General features: G+C 33.6%; 2 protein-coding genes across 2 annotated transcripts; both read right to left on the bottom strand.

The window, feature by feature from the left end:
- Positions 1–1,214: 1,214 nt before the first annotated feature.
- On the bottom strand, positions 1,215–5,226 carry LOC115983372 (GATA transcription factor 11). The gene is made up of 3 exons (XM_031106038.1): positions 5,005–5,226; positions 3,890–4,203; positions 1,215–2,095 (listed from the first exon to the last, which is right to left on the bottom strand). Exons 2-3 carry the CDS (start codon positions 4,166–4,168, stop codon positions 1,367–1,369), a joined length of 1,008 nt encoding a protein of 335 aa, XP_030961898.1. The 5' UTR covers positions 4,169–4,203; positions 5,005–5,226; the 3' UTR covers positions 1,215–1,366.
- Positions 5,227–9,919: 4,693 nt separating this feature from the next.
- On the bottom strand, positions 9,920–19,675 carry LOC115983371 (protein-tyrosine sulfotransferase). Its single transcript, XM_031106022.1, has 13 exons — positions 19,265–19,675; positions 18,644–18,720; positions 17,987–18,164; positions 17,831–17,902; positions 16,962–17,250; positions 15,736–15,876; positions 15,226–15,330; positions 14,953–15,100; positions 13,239–13,288; positions 13,083–13,151; positions 12,858–12,977; positions 11,193–11,327; positions 9,920–10,330 (listed from the first exon to the last, which is right to left on the bottom strand). The coding sequence occupies exons 2-13, from the start codon at positions 18,705–18,707 to the stop codon at positions 10,187–10,189; spliced, it is 1,515 nt and encodes a 504-aa protein (XP_030961882.1). The 5' UTR covers positions 18,708–18,720; positions 19,265–19,675; the 3' UTR covers positions 9,920–10,186.

Below are 19,675 nucleotides of genomic sequence, written 5' to 3'. Positions count from 1 at the left end.
TCTGTAAATAATATATAATGGAAAAGTCTGTAATTGATTTATATAATATCTAAAAGCTGAAACATTGTATTTTTTTTTATGAATAGCTGAAACATAGTATTATGTTTACAAAGCATTTCATTTTATATAATAATTGAATATAAAATATATTATGTTTCTTTTTTAAAAATTTAAAACATTTTAAAGTAACAAATATAGATAGCTTAATTTTTTAGAAAATACAATATATTGTATCGATTATACTTTATTAGAAAATAATCACATCATTTTAAAAAGAGTTTAGGACTAACACCAAGTCTCATCAATTATTTTTATTTTTCATTTAATAAAATAAATAAAGTAAAAATCATCAAATTTTTCCTTGTACACAAATTATTATAAATATAATTACCCATACATGCGAGGCGTGACCTTCCAAAATTGAAACTCTTGATATAAAATGTCATTATATTGATGAATAAGCTGAAATTCTAGTTGTAGGAGACACGGAGAGGGCCATCAGGAAAGGGTGAGTGCATTGAACTCCATTTATAAACTAGTTAGAGTTCTACGTTTTCTTTATTAATTAAAGAGTAAAAAAAAAAAAAAAATTATCATCCATTGACGTAAATAGTCTAGTAAGTAGTAACTGATAAAAATTTTGTTTAAGAGTCAAGAAATTGAGCTGGGGAAAAGTGAGCTCAGGCATAGCACTGGAAAGGCATGTAACTTCAAACGAAAAAAAAGCTTGCATATTAGAGAAAGATAGATTGGTACTAAGCAAAAGTGGGCATTGATCGGAAGAGGTATGTAATTAAAGCTTATAGAAATAATAATTTCCAAACTCAATATAATTGACCATAATGTGACCAAAAATTTTCCGAGCAAATCTGTAATTGTTTTGACTCATTTGGATTCTCAAATTTCGCTTTGTCTTTTCACTCCAGGAGAAAAACAGAATTGGGAAAGGGGAGGAGCAATGCATTGTGTTCTTGGCAATGCTCCCTTTGAATTGATGAGCTCTAGGCAATGCCATGGCCGAAACCACGAGTGGGAATTATGCGTTACTGAAACAAACACTTAAGAGAACCCTCAGTTTGAAATATAGAAACCATGTCCAGCATCTCCAATGGCTGAAGCATCACTAATCCTAGTTTGATTGAACACAGACCTCCAATTATCCACCTGTTACAAAATTTCTGTTTACTTACCTTTTCCCCATTTGAAAACATACAGCAATCAAAAACTCCTACCTCTTATTCCATTAATGTACATAAAACAAATTTAACAAATATTAACTACGAAAGAGAAACACAGAACCAAAGGAGATCCCAACTACAAGTATTGTTCTCATTTCAGAAAGTCTAACAAAAGGTCTAACAAATAGCTATCCGGTAGATACTGTCGGCATGGACGATGATAAAGTGTCCATGTCAGCCATTCTTGCCCCAAAACTACCCTTCTTTCTCATCTCAACAACCTTCTTGTGAGAGTTGGAGTGCAACGATGAAACAAAGGTAGGACTAGCAGCAGGACGGTATTCAGGAAAGAGGCGGCCAGACCTGAAACGAACTCCACATGCATTGCAAAGGGTCTTCGGCCCCATTGGACCCTCTCTCCATTGTGGAGTCTTTGTTACCTCACAGTGCATGCATTTCCTAGTTGCAACTGGTTCCTCCGAGGAAAAGTTCCCCATCTCTGTTGCACCTGAGAGCACTGAGAGGTTCTTTTTCTTCCTCATTTTTTTCTTCGAAGGGTTTGATGCTGTCTCAGAGAGATCAGAAGTTTCTGAACCTGATTCAAAAGCAGCTGAAGGATGGGATATTTTGGAAGCAGAGGAAGTGGAGCAAAAGAAAGGAACCCTGAATTGACTGTTAGACTTTGATGGACGTGGCCGCTTGTTTCTTGCACGCTTCACAGGGATGGTAGTTTTGGTGTCAACAGTTGTGGGATTTTCAACTGAGCAAGAGCTGCTGCTTTCAAGAACAGAGACTGGACTGGAGGTTTGGAAGAGACGCAAACCTTTGACATCCGAAGATTTGTGAAGGAAAGCACTTCTACTGGAGGTGGCTTCTACAGTGACTGGCAGTCCTTTTAGTGGAGAAGTTTCATCATGCTAGAGGCAAAATACCAAACAAAGATCAGATAACAAGAAAGAAATGTTTGTTGGATTTGTCAATAGAAGACTTGATCAAATGTTAACTATCCACTCATTAATTTAAAAGGAATAAATAAAAGCACAAAAGACAAATGCGCGCAGATTCAATTATATGGTGGTGTGTATATGCAGCTATATAATCTTCATCAACCATCAATGCAATACTACAACTAAATTCAAAGGAATCCAGATTCACACTACGCAGTTTTATCAAACATATGAAGAAGGGTGTACAAAGCTTCTACCTTCATTCAGATCATTGATACAATTATTGAAGCATGATTTTTTAATTGGTTCATCATAAAATCAGTTTTCACTAGTATCTAATTCCTTTTAAGTGCCAAATATCTAAGAATTATGTGTAAAAGAAAGCCTCTACATTCAATAACTCACAGTAGACAGGAAACTGTACACTGCTTTGTATCTTGCACTGTGTCTATGAAGTCTCAGATAGTCTTGGACACACTCCTAAGCTTCATTTGATCACTACATTACCTATTTGCTAGGCTGATGTAATTCATCATGTTTTTGTGATTTGTCTTTTGTATTATATATTCTTCTCAAGGATTGTGAAAACGAGAATCATATAAACAAAGATAATATGCTTGCAAGGCCTTCTACTTTTTCAGAAACAACACATGCTTCTGCTGTCAAGCACATCTTCAATTTCAGGCAACAATTTTTCTGGAAATACAAGCATGATGCAGGCCTGCAAATTCAAAAGTATACACTAGGCCCATTGTATATGTGAAAGTGCATAAAGTTTTAAAGCGAGCAACGGAACCGTACCTCAACCCCAGTATGTACTTTCATTCTCTACCCCACCCACATTCAAAAACAATAACACCCAACTCTTTTTTTTTTGGACTAAGTAAAGGTTTTGAGGGTTCAACCCCTAGATGTGCCCCACTAGTGGAGGTGGATGTGCCAGTTGGCCCAAAGGACATTGGTTAATAACACCCGCATTTTAGTGAAACCCTTGTCAGTAACCATATTCGGCTTCTTCAGAACATTCCTGTACTTCAAAAAAAATACGTTCACTTCCACCTTGAAGGAGGAATTAAATTTCACAGAACCTTGAGAACTAGATGCATGGTTAGGGGAAGGGCTACCCCATTGTCTAGCACAGTTTTTGGACCCAAAAAAAAAAGGAATATGGAAGGAAATCTTATGTTGATCCAGTTTTCAATACCAAAAACCTAAAAAGTCATCAGTTTTCTCATACTTTCTCATCCTAGAATGTGTAAATAGTTTTTCATACTTTCTCATACTAGAATGTGTAAATAGTTTTTCATAATTCATGGGCATATTCACTATTCCAAAATCATTCAATTCAAATTGTCATCTCCTTTGATATTTGCTCATTGTAAGAAAATGAATATCTGTCTTTTAGTCATCCATTTATGCATTGAGCCCTTGAGGAAGATAAAACCTAACCTACTCATATATATGTACAATGCACACTTTGATAGTGTGGCATGGAGCATAATTGCGCATATTTTTGCATCAAAAAAACGTAAGAAGCCTTCCATGTACACCATTTTCATTAAGCACAGTTAATATTTTACAGTGGAGTGCAACTTGAACCCCATATTATAAATTAATGCAAGAGATTAAGGAGTAACTTCGGTGTCTGAACATCAAATTAAAATCATATTGCAAAAGCAAAATAGTATTGTACATCATATAACAGCCAATATTGCAGGGCATCAATTAAATAGTAATTTTTAAAAAAGAAACAAGAGAACTGACCAGAGTGGAGATATTCACAACCTCGGGAAATTTTACAGCATCATTGCCGTTGGCAAATTTTAAAGCATCATTGCCGTTTTTAGGGGAAGGCCCATATGAGTAACTTGTCAAAAAATCCAACGATGGCTGCTCGAGCCCTTGAAATTTCACATTCCAGTCCTCGACACCCACATTTCCTTCCACATCTTCTAAAGGGAAATCAAAAATCCTAAATATGTCATCGAAATTTTCATCCAGAACGCCATTGATATTGTCGTCGAATAGGGAAGAACCGGCCATTTTTATTTATAATTCTCAGCTTTTCTTCATAACATCTTAGACCAAATCAACAACAAAATAAAACAACAATGTCACTTCAATTTTCATACACATAATAATCTCCACCATGAAAACACTTACATATATATATATATATATATACACATACAAAAACAACAGGATAAAGAACCCAATACGAGTAAAAAGGGAATGTGGGTTATATCCAATAGATTGGATGAGCACAAAGTTACCTTATGGATTATGCAATCAAAATCATGGTATAACACGCAATGCAGTAACAAAAATCTGGTAAAAAAAATTTTAAAGGAAAAAAATTCAGAGATTTACCCAGAATAAGAAAATGACTCTTTTGAATTATTAAAAAAAAGAAAAGTGAGAGAATATTCTTGTAATGGTTTAAAGTTGGTAATAAAACGAACAAGTTAAGAAAACGACGACAAAAACAAACACAAATTCACGTGGTGTTCCGGAAAATCAGTTAAGTCGTCGTTCTCAAACATGGTTTCGGGTTTGACTAAACTTCCCATTCTAAAAACCAATGGACGTTACCTACGCTAATTAACGGTTATAACTCATAATAATAAACTTCATAACTGCAATTACTTTATTATTTCAAAATAAATAAAAAATTAAAATCCTAAAGTGGCCGTTTGGTTAGTGAGAAAATGCAGGAAGAAGTTTCAATTTTTTGAAACCACTTCAACTGTTCTAGTTTTTTTCTGGGCCATTTTCCTTTTTTTTTTTTAAAGTAAAAAAGCAAAACTAAAATTTAAATTAAGAAAGAGAGAGAGAGAGAGAGAGAGCGCAAATGGGTGTGAAGAGAAAGGGAATGAAACCTGGTGAAAACCCTAAATCGGAAGCGAATCCATGAAAATGAGGGAGCTGAGAACTTCAGTGACTGGAAATGTGGGTCAAAAAGACGAAGACGAAGATGAAGAAGGAGAAAGCATTTGATGAAGTGGCGGTGAGAGAGTGTGAAAGAAAAAATGGGGATATGATTCTGAATGAATCTATCTATCTAGCTATGTGTGTGTCTGTGTCTGAGAGATTGGGAATTTTTAGGTTTTTATTTTTTTTTTGTTTTTGAAGAGACTAGACAGAGTAAAGTTTTGATGGAGGAGGTTACATTAGGGTTCATGTGAGCTCTCTTTAATCACCGCACATCTCTATTTTTCTTTTTCCTTTTTTTTGAAAAACTAAAATAAAAATGTTCATTTTCCTTCTTTTGAGGTAAGAATCAAGAATGTGACCAGTAGTATTCTTTTTTCTTTTTTCTTTTTTCTTTTTATCCAAAAAAAGTAATATTCTTTTTTGAAAAATAATATACTATTCCATTTCATAATTCAGTTCATCTCACCCTTGTATACATAATTAAATTATTTATATATATAATTTAATCTCCTAACATTTTTTTGTCTGCATTAATATTAATCAATCCGTTGAGCGTGGCCCTTCCACTTAGTACCATCGGAACGCTAATACTAACTTTCTTCCCTACTTGACAAGTGGGTCTTGCAGTTAAAGCTTCATTTTGTCTTTGCACCCGAGAACCAATCTCCATCTAAGTCGAGAAAAACTTTGTATGATTCTATTACTTTTTGGGAGGCCTACATTTCATAGAAACTGTTTACCTGAAACTATCCTTTGGAGTGGTATTTTATTAACGACTCAGCTCGTTGAGAATGATAAAATACCTCTAATTTATTATGCACAAGTTTGCTTCGCCTTGAGGGAACAAAGCATTCCTAATACAATCTCACTTGAATATTATGTTCCATTATATACTTCACTAATTGTAATATACCCTAGGTGTGATTTTTAATTTTTAATTTTTTTAAATCTTTAGTTATTTTATAAAGAAAGTAAAAAAGAATACAATAGCAAATTATGATTAGTGGAGTATATCTTCTCAAAAAAATGATTAGTGGAGTATAAGGTAAAACACAAAAGTAGTAAAGATAATACATCCCCACCCCCAAAAAAAAAAAAGCATTAAAATCATACTTAAGATGGCTATATTGAAAGGAGATCATAGTTTTTGTTTTTTCCAAATATAAGATGTTAACATAATGATGACAATGTGCAAAAAATCTTGATTTGATTTTCTAAAGTTTGTGAAAAAATCTATCATGCCTATTTTCCAAATTTGGATCATTAATTGCAAAAATAATTACCTGTTATATATTATATGATAAAAAATTATGTCTACTTGCGGCAACTAAATGCCCTTTCCTTTTTCCTTTATATATATTTTTTACTTACATCACGTGGACAATAGAAATTCTATTGCTAAAGTTTTAATAAATTTAAAATGACATTTGAATTAAAATTTTAAACACCAAAACAAAAAAAAAAAACAAAAAACACCAAAAGTTTCTAAATTTTAAAAGGAATTTTATTAATTATTTCAAATTATTCCAATGTATACAATTGCTTTTTTGTTTCACTACAAAAGTTTGAGTATCACATGTCCTGCTTATATTATGTGACTTAAAGTAAGTAGTGCACGTCATATGGCTTGCTTTCGTGATGCGGCACACTGTCAATATACTAAATTATTGAGAAAGTTTACTTTAATTAAATCTTTATCTTCAATTTAAAAAAAAAAAAATCTAAACGCTATTTTGATTAAAACAAAATTTAAAAGTGTTGCATTATTTATTTTAATAATCTATTATAATTGTTTGTTTCGATAAAAACTATGTCTTACACGCACATAATTTAAAGTAAATATTTTTTTATTATCTATTTTATTTTTCAATTTTAATCATAGAATCAAATATATGTTATTTTCTTCTCAAAAAAAATGTTATTTAATTAATGTATGATTTTAAATTAACCCATATATCACACCGAACCAACAGTTTGAATTTAAAAAGAAATGCATCTTGAGTTGTAAGATTTGTAGAAAAGGTGAACATGTGTTTTTCACATTATTTTTTTTCTTATATAAATTCTTATAAATTCCTTTTATATAATGAGTGCATCATCAATAAATAATTAATATATGAAAATAAATGTATTTGCCCCATGAACACATGACAATTAATTGATAAGTTTGACATAAATGCAATGTTTTGATAAGATAGAAGGATGGGTTAAAAACAATGATATAGATGGAAGGGTAAATGAAGACGATTGCCTTTCCTTTTCAAAAAAAATGTGCTATATAACAAAAGCTTAAACTATTATTAATATATATAATAAATATCATACATGGACCTTGTAAAGGGTTCGACCGTTCGAACTTATTAATTATAATAAGTGGACAATAGTGGAAGAGGTGGGAGGTGGGGTTCAAACCATATACATTAAGTAGTATTAAGAATGCTCATTGCCACTGAGCAGTCACTTAAACCTCTAATCTTGTCAGGGTTGCTCCGCAAAGCACAAACACCCCACATGTAGTATTCCATATTCATTAATTGATTTGTGAATAAAAACTATTTAGAATTTAAAACACTAATTTCAAAAAATAAACAAATAAAATTTGAAGAATTATCCTTGAAGTTACCCATATTTTGGAAACAAGTGGTGGCTGATTGAGTGGAGCTGGTTAGGCTTCATTCATGGGATGGGGGGGGAAGTAGTCATAAATGGAGTGCACGAGTCAGAGGATGTGGGACAGAATTGTTTTTAATGATCTTTAACGCGGCATGATTTGAGAGAGATCACCGACAATTGAGGAGGAGAGAGTTGATATCAAATAATTGTCTAAGACCGATCTAGTTGGACTTTCACATGTTCATACTAGTTTGCTTGGCCAGTGTCTAATCTAATAATCAATCTTCCTTTCTTCCTTTTATTTAATTATAATTATTTGCGGGGACGAAAGAAAGATGCGACAACTGTGGATTGGATCCGGATTTACTCACAAAATATGAAGCTTACTCACTAAAAAAAAATATATATATATATATATATAAATATAAAATAAACACATACACACACACCAATTGGTAGGAAAGTAGTGGAGGTTTTGATTTTGTCTTCTATTTCCTCTCTTTGTTCCATCTTCCATGGTAACTCTCAATCGGAATATGGAGTTCATGGTCTGCCTATTGATACTTGATTTAGTTATAAAATTGTAAAAGAATCGTCATTATTCATTAATATAAATTTTAAACTCTATTGAATTCGAGTGATAATACAGTAATAATGATACCTTTTATAGTACTTATATTTGTGATTCAAATCTATATTGTCCTCCCTTGCTATCTACTTAGGAAAAATAAAAATTTGTTTATACTAAAAGCGTTTTTTTTCCCCAAAAAAATTGACTTGTTTTGTTTGATTGTAATCTTGAAGTGATCCTAAAAACTTGTCATTAGGAATGCACTAAAAATCATTACAATGATGATGCTTATGATGGTGATGGCACTGGGTGGAGGTGGCCATGGTTGTGGTGGTAGTGGTGATGATGAAATATGGCATGCACAAGAAATTGTTACAAAGGTGATGCATAGGTGGTAAAATTAGTGGGTGGAATTGGCATTAGTTGTGGTGTGGTGGTGATGGCAATGGCAATGGCGATGGTGGCATTACTGGTGGCGACAATGGTGGTGGCGGCGGCGATGATGATAATAGTAGCAACTATGGGGGCAACAATGATTGTGGCATAACAATAGTGACAATGATGGAGGTGATGTGGAAAAAGATTTACATGTTTTTGAATTGTTACAATCACAAATATCATTAACGTAATTATCATAGTCTAAACCTTCGCTGATCATTAAAAAAAAAAGAAAAAAAGAAAAAAAGGAGACATTTTATGTTGTTACTAAAACTAAAAATTATAAATAAAAAAATTATATTAAAAGAAATGTAGTATTGACATAGACCATAGTTAAAAGATTGTCTCATTTAAGAAAGTACCAATTTTCTAACAAGGGAAGGAGTGGCGTCAAAATTTGCTTAACTATTTCCGTTAAACACAAGAAAGCCAAACTATAGGCGCTAGATTTTAGTGCAAAGGCATTAGGTGACCCCTAGCAGTTACTAAAACATATCATAGTAATGCTATAAAGTATAGACCAAACAATCTTCAAAACGAATTTCAAAAAGTACCGAGTTGGTAGAATATTATCGATAGAATATTATTGATTCTCATATAGGCCAATCAATAACACTACTTTATTATCTACCATTAAAAACTTGTCATCTTAGATAATAGTGAAATTTGTTGCCAATTATGTTGTGACTCTAGATTTATTAAACAAATAATGCTAAAGACAACACATTTCACATATACTTTTTTTTTCTTGAGAAAGATATTTCACATATACTGAATCGGTAATTTATTATTGTTGTAAGATTTGTTGCGAAATATATTGTGATTCTAGATTTATTGAAAACAAAAATGACAAACATAGCATCCTGCGTGACTTGCACATTGGATAGGAAAGCAGGTGAGTACAGAACTCCTCAATATACCTTGCTACTTGTCAAGCAGTTCATGAACCACGTCCTTCGACCTTACCTTGAGCAGCATTGTTAGGGGCATTTAGACTTTTGCTAGGTCCAATGGATGTGGCATCGATTAATTTGATCAGATTTCAAGATTTCAAAACTATAATAGGCATGTTGCCCCATATTAAAAGAACAAATAACAAGCTTATATTATGCTTTTAAGTCCAAGATGCTCGCATCAAAGCCTCATTTTAAAGATTAAAATATAGAAGTTAGTAACATTTGTAACATTCTAGCACGACCCTTAAAATAAAAAGACACACATCTGCACAAAATTGATAATTAAAGACAAAAGTCCAACTGCACATGTGGCTTTTGGCCAATTTGATGTGAAATCTGATCAGTGCAATACATTTGCCATTGGTGAAAAACCATGTCATAAAACTTCAACCTTATGCAAAACAATTTGAGATCAATGGTTAAGCTTCCAACATGTGATGCATAAGCAATCAAACAGGGATAGACACTATTATGTTCACCATTATTCTATAAGATCCTCTCAATTTTTTTTAAAGCCTGCAATCCCTACAAATTGTCATTAAATAAGATTTATATCTTAACTTTTGATGTTCTTCTTCTTGCATTTACAAAAAGAACAAATAGACAAAAGAGTAAGATAACGGTCATGACTAACGGGAAGACTTTCCAAAACACACCGCCATATGAGTTGTTAAACATGCTCTCCCACATCTCCTGCAAGTAAAAATATTAAAGAATTAATTGACAAACATAAGCATGCCACTTAACAAAGGCAATGTGGCAGAAGTGGGTGAGTTTCTACTTGCGCCTCCCCCATTCACCACGAAGTTATCTAAATATTACCAGAGAAATAAAGTAAACAGATTCTTCAATCTGCAGCTGATTATAATGTCTATAAAAAGTACAAGGAAAATAGTTAAGGTACTCAAGATAAGGTAAGTACATGTGTTTGGTGGTAACATTTTCTAGAATATTACAAGATCCACAAAATGGTTAGATCAACTAAGCATCCTTATTTCTCCCCCAATATAGAATAACAATCATCTTCTTTTTATCTTGTTTTATTTGGGCCTTCCTTTGTATACTGCTTTGTGTACTTGGGTTGCGCCACTTTAAGGCTTCTTCTTTTAATGAATTTTATTTCTTATAAAATAGATGGGACAATTATCAATCAGCCAAGGAAGAAGATTGACATAACATGACTCAAACTAAGGCGATGAGCTTGATAAGTAGAAACAACTACCATTTATCAGGTTGACATTGAAGACATCTGAACACTTCCAAACATGACTGACAAGAAGACTTCTACAATTAAATTCTTTTTGCTAATTAATTAATTAATTGATAAGTGGATGACAGGCCTTATAGGTGACGAAGTGACCTCCACAATCTAAACCCTAATAAACTATTTCTCCAGACAATTATTCTTTCAGTTTCCATGCCCAATTTAACAGAGGATCAAATTGTGAAGGTGTGTAATTAACCAGTTGCAATAGGTACAAATGCCATAATATGGTATAACACACCCCACCAAGCAAAACATGGGTTCTAAGTGAAGCACTGGACAGAGACTTACAGCAGTAACAAGCTTCTCCATTGTATGTTTGTGTCGCTTTTCAAAAATTTCTTGAGCATACTTGTAGAGCTCCAAATCAAGGTGGTTAAGTGATCTTATCTGCTCCAGGAGCATTTCAGGAACCTGAAGACGTTCCTGTAAAATTTGAAGGGTCAAAAAGTTAGCAGTTTGAAAGGAGAGAAAAGTTTTAACTTTTAAACCCTGTGTAGAAAATAAAATCATTGTTTCATAGGGCACAGAGGCAATGCAAGGGGTAAGCCCTGAGACAGGGAGAGTACATACTAGCATTTAGAATTTGATATTCTCTCTCTCCAAATCAAATTTTTTGTAAATAGATTAATTGATTCATGAAATTCAATAAATAAAGTTGCAAGCATATATAAATCTTACTACTTATTAAAAAAAAAGCATATATAAATCTTACTGATTTTAGGACACTAACACAGAGCAAGAAAGCAGATGTAACAAAACAGCAAAACCAACAAAAGTTTAGCATCACATAAATAGCTGGCATAAATCTAACTAATTAATGTAGAAGCACTGTAAAATTTGGATTGAGAAAGAATAATGGGAAAAAGACCATTACATTTGAGCTGAAAAACTATTGAGAAAGAAGGATAGGAAAAAGACCATTATATTTGAGCTGAAAGTTTTTAAGAAAGAAGAATAGGACAAAGGCCATTGCATTTGAGCTGAAAACTAACATTAAACATAAAAAAACATAATGATTCTCTTCAAACAAAATTGATTACAAAATCACAAAATCATAGTGGCTGAAATTTGATTCCTGTTATATTGGCTTCTTGCCTGGTATGTCTTAGTTTGTATCAGCCATTGGTTTAATACAATTCTTACTGATTCATAAAAAATCAATTAATTAATTAAAAAAAAAATGATTCCTGTTTAAGTTTGGGAACCTCTTATCTAATTTTTACTCTTAATTTGTTGCCGGGTAATTACATACCCCCCCCCCCCCAACAACAAACACACACACAAAAGAAAAGGCAACATTTTGCCATCTCTCTTAAGCATAAAAATATGAACAAATAAATAAACACATAAATTCAATAATATGAAATGGCATCTCACTTTTGCAAGGCAGACTCCATAACAGAAGTGATGCTTTTCTCTTATAAGCTCTATAACATTCTAGGACTAACAAAATGTTGTCAAGACCTTCATGATGTCACAAGAGGCGGGTTAAACCATCTAGTTGCATAATGCCCATGATATTAGAGCAAAATTCAACATAAAGTCCAAAGATGGTAAAGACTTGGTAGTGGTAGGAATTTACAACGACCATTGTGATCTACTTATAAGAGTAATTTCAGGGTTGGGTGGAGATTGGGGGGGAGGAGAAAGGGTGACCATCCAAACATAGTGTCCGTTTATTTATCTAATTATGTGTCAAAAGCAATCAGATCGAACAACACATAATGCAACCTAAATGACAAAAACTAAAAGATTAATAGTCCAAGTTCCAAGTCATTCAGTGATACAGAAACACTTCTTTTTTTTTTTGCTCTCAGCAATAAACAAGATCCCTTTTTCATAGTCTCAAACTAATCCAGTGTAGTAGCACAAAAATACAGAAATCTAACAGAGTATCTTGTTGATGCTACATATAGTAGCATAGACACAGCATTGGTGAATTATCAAATATACCTCCTTCGAAAAGTTTGCAGGGGAAATTCTCTTCAAAGAAGAAGTGCGCCGAGCTGCTTGGGATTTCCTTAAAGTAGAGATGCACCCTTCATAGGCTTCCATAAGGTCTTCCACAGTCATCTAATATGGTAAAGGAAAGGAAATAAGTAATATATAGATATTTTCCCCCTAAAGAGGAGTCACCAATCACATCTTTATATGTGAATATTATGCAAAGTGGATTACATTTTCTTTCATTGCTTCACCATCTTCATTTGAAGCAAGGTGACCTGCATTTTGGTCAGAGCTGCTATTCTGTATGCAAGCAAAAATGGAGTAAGGAACCTACTTACAACAACCAAGATTTTCATTCATAAACAAGCAAGGTCTTCTGCTGCTAACCTGATGGTCATTGTTATCAGGATCAGAATCCAAGAACGAAGGGCTCTGTTCTGTAGCACAAGTAGATAAATTTTATTAAGGCTATACACACACACACTTGCAGAATAGCATATACATTTAAAAAAAATAAAAAACGCAAAGTAATAATAATAATAATTAAAAAGAAAAAGAAGAACACTAAGGAGCCAGCCCATATCGCTATCGGTCAACAAGCCATATGGGGAATGGAGGAAATGGGCTATACATAGTATCATTTAAATTTGATTAAGGCAGTACACATTGTCATTCAAATCAACCAATCTAAGAAATGAACATACACATGTTGTCCTAAGTTTACTATATTACAACATACTCAACTTAGACATTTTTCATCCTAACTTTATAACTATATTAAAAGATAATAGCCACATTAATTGAAAAACAGAGAAGTTTTTAATTCAGACTGCACAAAAGCCCGAAACTTCCAATTTTCAAGGCTGAAATGGATTTTTGTAAAAGAATAAGAAAATCACTAATAGCATTAGCTTTTTATTCTCCTTTATTCTTTTTTATTTGGTTCAGCAAGGTTGGTCGAAATAACAAAAATGCCCACCTGATCAGTGTAAAGTCTGCCTCAAGGTTCAAAATGAACGTAATGTATAAAAGAGACTAAAGACTACCATTACTAAACAAAAGTTAGTACAAGAATGAATCTCCCGATTTGTGCTAATCCAAAAGTGTTTGAATCCCATAGAAATTATTTACACTGGACAGAAGAAAACTGCAAGCAATGACTACTAGATATCTAAAGTTCCACAAACAAACTCCAAATTCAGGAACGCAAATTCAATGGACCAAGTGCGTTGAATCCAAGAACATAGAGAAAATGTACTCTATATCATGTTAGAGCATCCAACCTAAATCTTAAGCTATTAGATGGAAAGTGGCATCCAACCAAAGAGAAAAGGGTCCCGCCAATAGTATCCAATCAGTGTGTGACGCTGCCAATCTCCATGTCTAAAATCATCAACAAGATTGAAAAAGATCTCTACATGTGTTGCAAGAGTTCTAATGGCAACAAACCAGAAGGCAAGTCAATCATCATGAAGGCATGACCAAAAGAAGAAAACAGAAGGTAATTTAAACCAAATAATACAAACTACTCAGCAGAAAATTAGTGCACACTCAACTACATAAATTTTTCAATACCAAAATATAACTCATAGCATACCACACAACAGGAATGACAGAACATGATAATGTCTGTAAAACCAACAAAAAATGGCAACTTGGATAAACTCATAATGCAGAACAAAAACACTAAATAAATACATTTTATTAAAAAATCCCAAACTATCCATAATGAAACTTCAAGGATTATAACAAGTAATTAAATTAAATGAGCTAAGGAAAGCACAATCATTGAACGAAATGCATGCAAGACTTTTAGTTAGGAAACATCTATGAGATTAATTTCAGCATCCTACTCTAACTTCTATTTATGTATATAAATAGAAGAATGGATCATTTGCGTCCAGACATCCAGCCTTCTTTCTCAAGCAGCACAATTAAAAAAACCATACTTTTCAAAATACCAACATCTTCAAAGAGACACAAATTAGCACTTCATTATGCTCCACAGAAAACAAACTGTGATACTCCAATTTGACTGTTTGAATTTGCCACTAAAAGCAGGAAAAAAGAAGATGTTATTCCACCGCATGACCACACTAACCTGATTTTTTGTTAGATACACTCTTCATACTGGTGTTTGATGCTCTCAGTTGGGAAATCACCTGTGCACCAACCACGTTTGCAAACATTGTAGCAGATTCTTTGTGTTCTTCAGTGAGACCAACATATAACATATTGTCCAATCTATTCTGCAAGATTTACAAGTATCTACCATGATGTGCAACCATTAAAGGGGGAGAGGGGGGGGACAATATCAGAGAAATAATATTATGACACGATATTATTCACAATTTTAAAATCCTATTTTTCTCACCTTCGCAACTTGAAGCACATGGTCACCAAGAATTTTATACTTTTGTACACAATGGCGCACCTCATGTGATTCTGCTAGATAAGAGTTGTTTGTCAATCCTGCAACCTGTTCATTAAAACAGTCAGGCCAGATAAGCAAAGACACAGATATACAATTTTTTTAATTGATAATTACATATGCACCCATTGGTTCTTGAACCAATGACTTCAGCCTCCACCTTGCAAGGAGACAAACAAATTTCATAAATTCAGTTATTTATAGCCACAAGGGTCTACTGGGTACTTGACTAATTCCAGGCAGTTCACATCTATCGGTAGGAATGACATTTTTTCACACACAAAAACACCATACTTCATTACTTCTTCCTTTCATCTTCAGCATTCCCATTTTATTACATATCATAATTGGAAAACATCCCATCAATATATTATTCTTCCCACAACTTCAAAAAGAAGAAAAGAAAAAAGGAGAAGAGTTCCATGTTGTTTATAAGACCTTAGGCTGAAGTACCTGGAATGTGGCTCCATTGTGAATGATATCATGGGCTACAGGATCATTGATGTATTTATGTAATGGCATAACAATATCCTCAATGTCATATGAAAAATTGCTCTTAATGTCACGTGAGCCCTTTTGTATTCTAGCATCTCTCTGTGCAAAAGAATAAAACACGACACATATGTAAGAATAAGAAATACTACAAGCCATTCCAATATTGTAAGAATAATAAATAAATTGATAACTATGATGTAGTCCAATGGGACAATAGTACACTTATGAACATCTTGGATCACAACAGAAAATGTGTGCATGTCCAATCAACGTATTTAGAGAGAGAGAGAGAGAGAGAGAGGATTACCTTTGGTTGGTGGCAAAGTAAGTTAACACGGGAGTTTAATGTCAAATTAAACATCTATATACATGGTATTTTTTATTTATAAGATCATTATACAAGGTAATTACTCAACAAAGTTTTTTCCTTTGCAATTTTGCTTTTTCATTAATATTAAAATATGAGCTAGGTATCATGGATTTACTAAGGCTTGTTTTGAGATTATGAATTCACATACCTTTGATCATCTAGATTTTGTACAATGACTACGTTTAACTTACACTATGATACATGCATTGTGGGGATCCTCTTGTTATCAGACACCTCTTGAACTTATCTAGTCTAAAGAAGAGGCCCTTAACTATGCCGCTTTGGCTCACACTACACTGTGAAGAGTATTCCAACTGCCTAACTCTCTCATCAGAAAAGCTTGCCCTGAAAAACCTATTACTTACATGCTCTAAATCATTATTGTCTACAGGTAAATCATTGCATGCTGCTTTCCTAAGAATGTGTTGGCATTCAAGGCAACAATATCTGTTTCCACTATCATTACAAGGGGCACAAACAAAAAGAAAAAGCCTTCACCTTGCTCTTACAAGGTTCTCAAGTTAAGTCATCTCACTCACATCAATAGAGGCCTTTAGGATGTAATAAGAATCATTAAATGGAAATAAAGAACATAAAGTAGTAAGAGTATAATTAGGGTAAAGAGATATTTTTTAATTAAACACACAAACAGCTTTTGAACCCACGACCTCACCCTCCACCTTGCTCTTACAAGAGCAGAAGGTGCAGTTTGAGCTAGAGCTCATTGGAAAATTAAGTTAAGAGAGAAATCCAAGAATGGTGCTATGAGGAAAATAAAAGTAATGTGTATTAAGAAGAAGAAGAAAAAACTAGCCCGAGCAAAGAGGTCTTCTCTCATCCAGGGAACCAGATACTTCCATGGCCAAATATCCAGTGTGCTGACTCCCCTAGTCTCAGAACGCAAGCGCCCAGACATTTGTATCACGGAACTTAAGTTAGGATGCAACAAAAATCTAGCTGCCACCTCAATTGAAAATTCATAAGTACTGAAAACCCGATCAACTGGATTCCTAAGTATTGTCACCACAGAAGTTCTTTGATTTGGAAGCTTGGACATCATGCTATAGTCATCATGAGTAACCAAAAGCCTACATTTTGTCTTGCTGCACAGTACACATACACAGTAATACCAATTTGTAAGGATCTGTTTTTTTTTTTCACTTAAAATGCCAGCTTATGTATAGCTTTTAAAAACTTCACTTTTTTTAGGTACAGGAAAATAAGCTCATCCATGCACACTCTGCACAAAATAGTTAATAACACTATTATAGTTTTATAGTACAGTTATTGGGTTGCTACTGTCAAGCTTATTTGTTTCCATTCCCATATATTTAGCACCAACATTAGTTAACTACATTTTGACCTACTCGAAGCACTTAAGCAATATGTTTAATGGCTCCATCTGCTAGCTAAAACAAAGAAAAATCATGTTCAATCAATTTATATTAAGATTTATTATATACTTAGTAAAGAGGCACCCAAAAACTCTTTCTTGCCCGTTAATTATCCTCTTCCACAGAGCCTCCACCACCTTTCTACAAGTCATTGTAAAAAAGAAAAAATCTTCCTCCACTTTTCTACATGTGACTGACCCCAATTAGTTTGTTAAGAGTCCATAATTGACCTTAAAGTTTGGAACTAAGGCTTTGTTGCTGTATAGAGAGAGAGAGAGAGAGAGGGTACCTTGGATCAAACCGCAGCTTGTCATAAGAACGGGGGCATTCAAGATTATTAGAGTACAACTTTCTCAAGAAGCTGCAGATACAAAATATGGAAATTAATATACTTGTGAAAATGCTAGTGGGCAACCTTTAGGTAACAGTTACTATCTGGAATTACCAATGGAAATATGTGCGGCCTCCTGTTCTTGGGACATGGAGGAAAAACAGCAAGTCCCGCAGTGTGTGCCGGTCTTCTTTGATTTCCTGATCAAGTGAGGAAAATGCCCACCTTTTTACAACTCTGTCACAGTGCCCAAAATCACTCTGGATAGAAGAGGCATTTACTAGTATTGAAACTGTGTAAATGTCAGGAAAACCAGTCACTAACAAGCAGAGCAGTGATGACCGAGTGAGAAAGAAAAACTATAGCATAAAAAAAGGGGGAAAAAATGAAATGGAAAGGATTCTAGTGATAAAAAGTTAAGCTTATAAATGGCACCCAGATTTTACAATCAAATTGAGTCCACTGATGCATAAACTTCATTTTCAAATTATAGTAATATAGCCACCTAAATCACCAATATCCACAAATTTATTTATTTATTTTTTTTAAAAAAAAAAAAGAGAAGGAATCACAACTTGATTAATCTGCAATTCAAAACAGGGAAGAAAAGAAATCTAGGACCACCACAACAATAAGCACTTCTTAGTAGAAACATTATCAAGAGTAGCAAACACTATATGAAGAATATAAGGAGTTGGAATTAAAGAATGAAATAAGAAGCAAAATGTAAAAGAAAAGGAACAAGGGAATCGAATTGTAGGTGATACGTACCCAATCCAAGAAGCATCAACAGCAACAACATCAACTTTAGAGTAGGATGAACCATCCTCCTCATCCTACTCCAATCACTGCCAATCAAAACGCAAAAAGTCAAGCTAAAATCACACACTCCACAATGTCCACATAACAACAATCATTACAAACAGTTAATAAAAACCTTTGCACTTATAAATGAAAAAACTTGCATATAGGGAAAACTAAGGAGCAGTAACTTCAAAAATCAAAACTTTTCTTTAGACCCAACAAAAAAAGAACCATAATTATCTCATTTTGTTCCAATTTACACGCAAAGCACATTATAATAATCCTCAGAGTTGTTATTGAATTACATAAACAAAATGTTCCAACTTCCATTCAGTTCAGTTGAGTTCAGATAACTGATCAGAGCAAGATAGTACATTTTCTTAAAACAATCAAAAAGTCCCAACAATTAAAAAAAGAAAAACACCAACCAGAAATGTTTGAATACATGAAATGGGAATTGGAAAGGTCAATATGAAGAAGTGGGTTCGATTAAATATAGTAGGAATTACAGAGTCCCAAAACAAAACAAAACAAAAAACAAAGACAAGGACAGAAATTCAAAGACATGGGATTGGACCTACGGCCTACCTGTTCCGATAATCAGGATCTCGTGTTCATAAATAGCCCAAAACAATGTTGCCACTCCACCGTACACCCCTCGAGATCAATTGGACCCCACCCACCACTCCCTTTTTCGAAATTTTCTTTCTAGAAATTAGAGAAAGTAGAAATTTTTTTCCATTTTAATTTTGCAAGGAAAAATTCCCGAGCTTTTTATTATTTTCTCGCTAGCCAAACAGTGAAAATTGAGGTTGAAATAGATTTTCTAGGCCTAGTTGTTTTCTGGGGAAGAGTGGAGTTTATATGGGGGTAGCTGTGTTGGTTATGGAAGTGGAAGCGGAATGGGATTTCTTCTTTGCTTTTCTAAGAAAATGCGCCATTATTAACATTAACAAACGGCACAGAGTTCAGACAAACATTGCAAATGTGGGTCCAACG

The sequence above is a fragment of the Quercus lobata genome, chromosome 1 (genome assembly GCF_001633185.2).
Source record: "Quercus lobata isolate SW786 chromosome 1, ValleyOak3.0 Primary Assembly, whole genome shotgun sequence".
NCBI classification, from domain to species: domain Eukaryota; kingdom Viridiplantae; phylum Streptophyta; class Magnoliopsida; order Fagales; family Fagaceae; genus Quercus; species Quercus lobata.
Note: the sequence above shows the minus strand (reverse complement) of the source record. Positions and strands in the feature narration are given on the sequence as shown.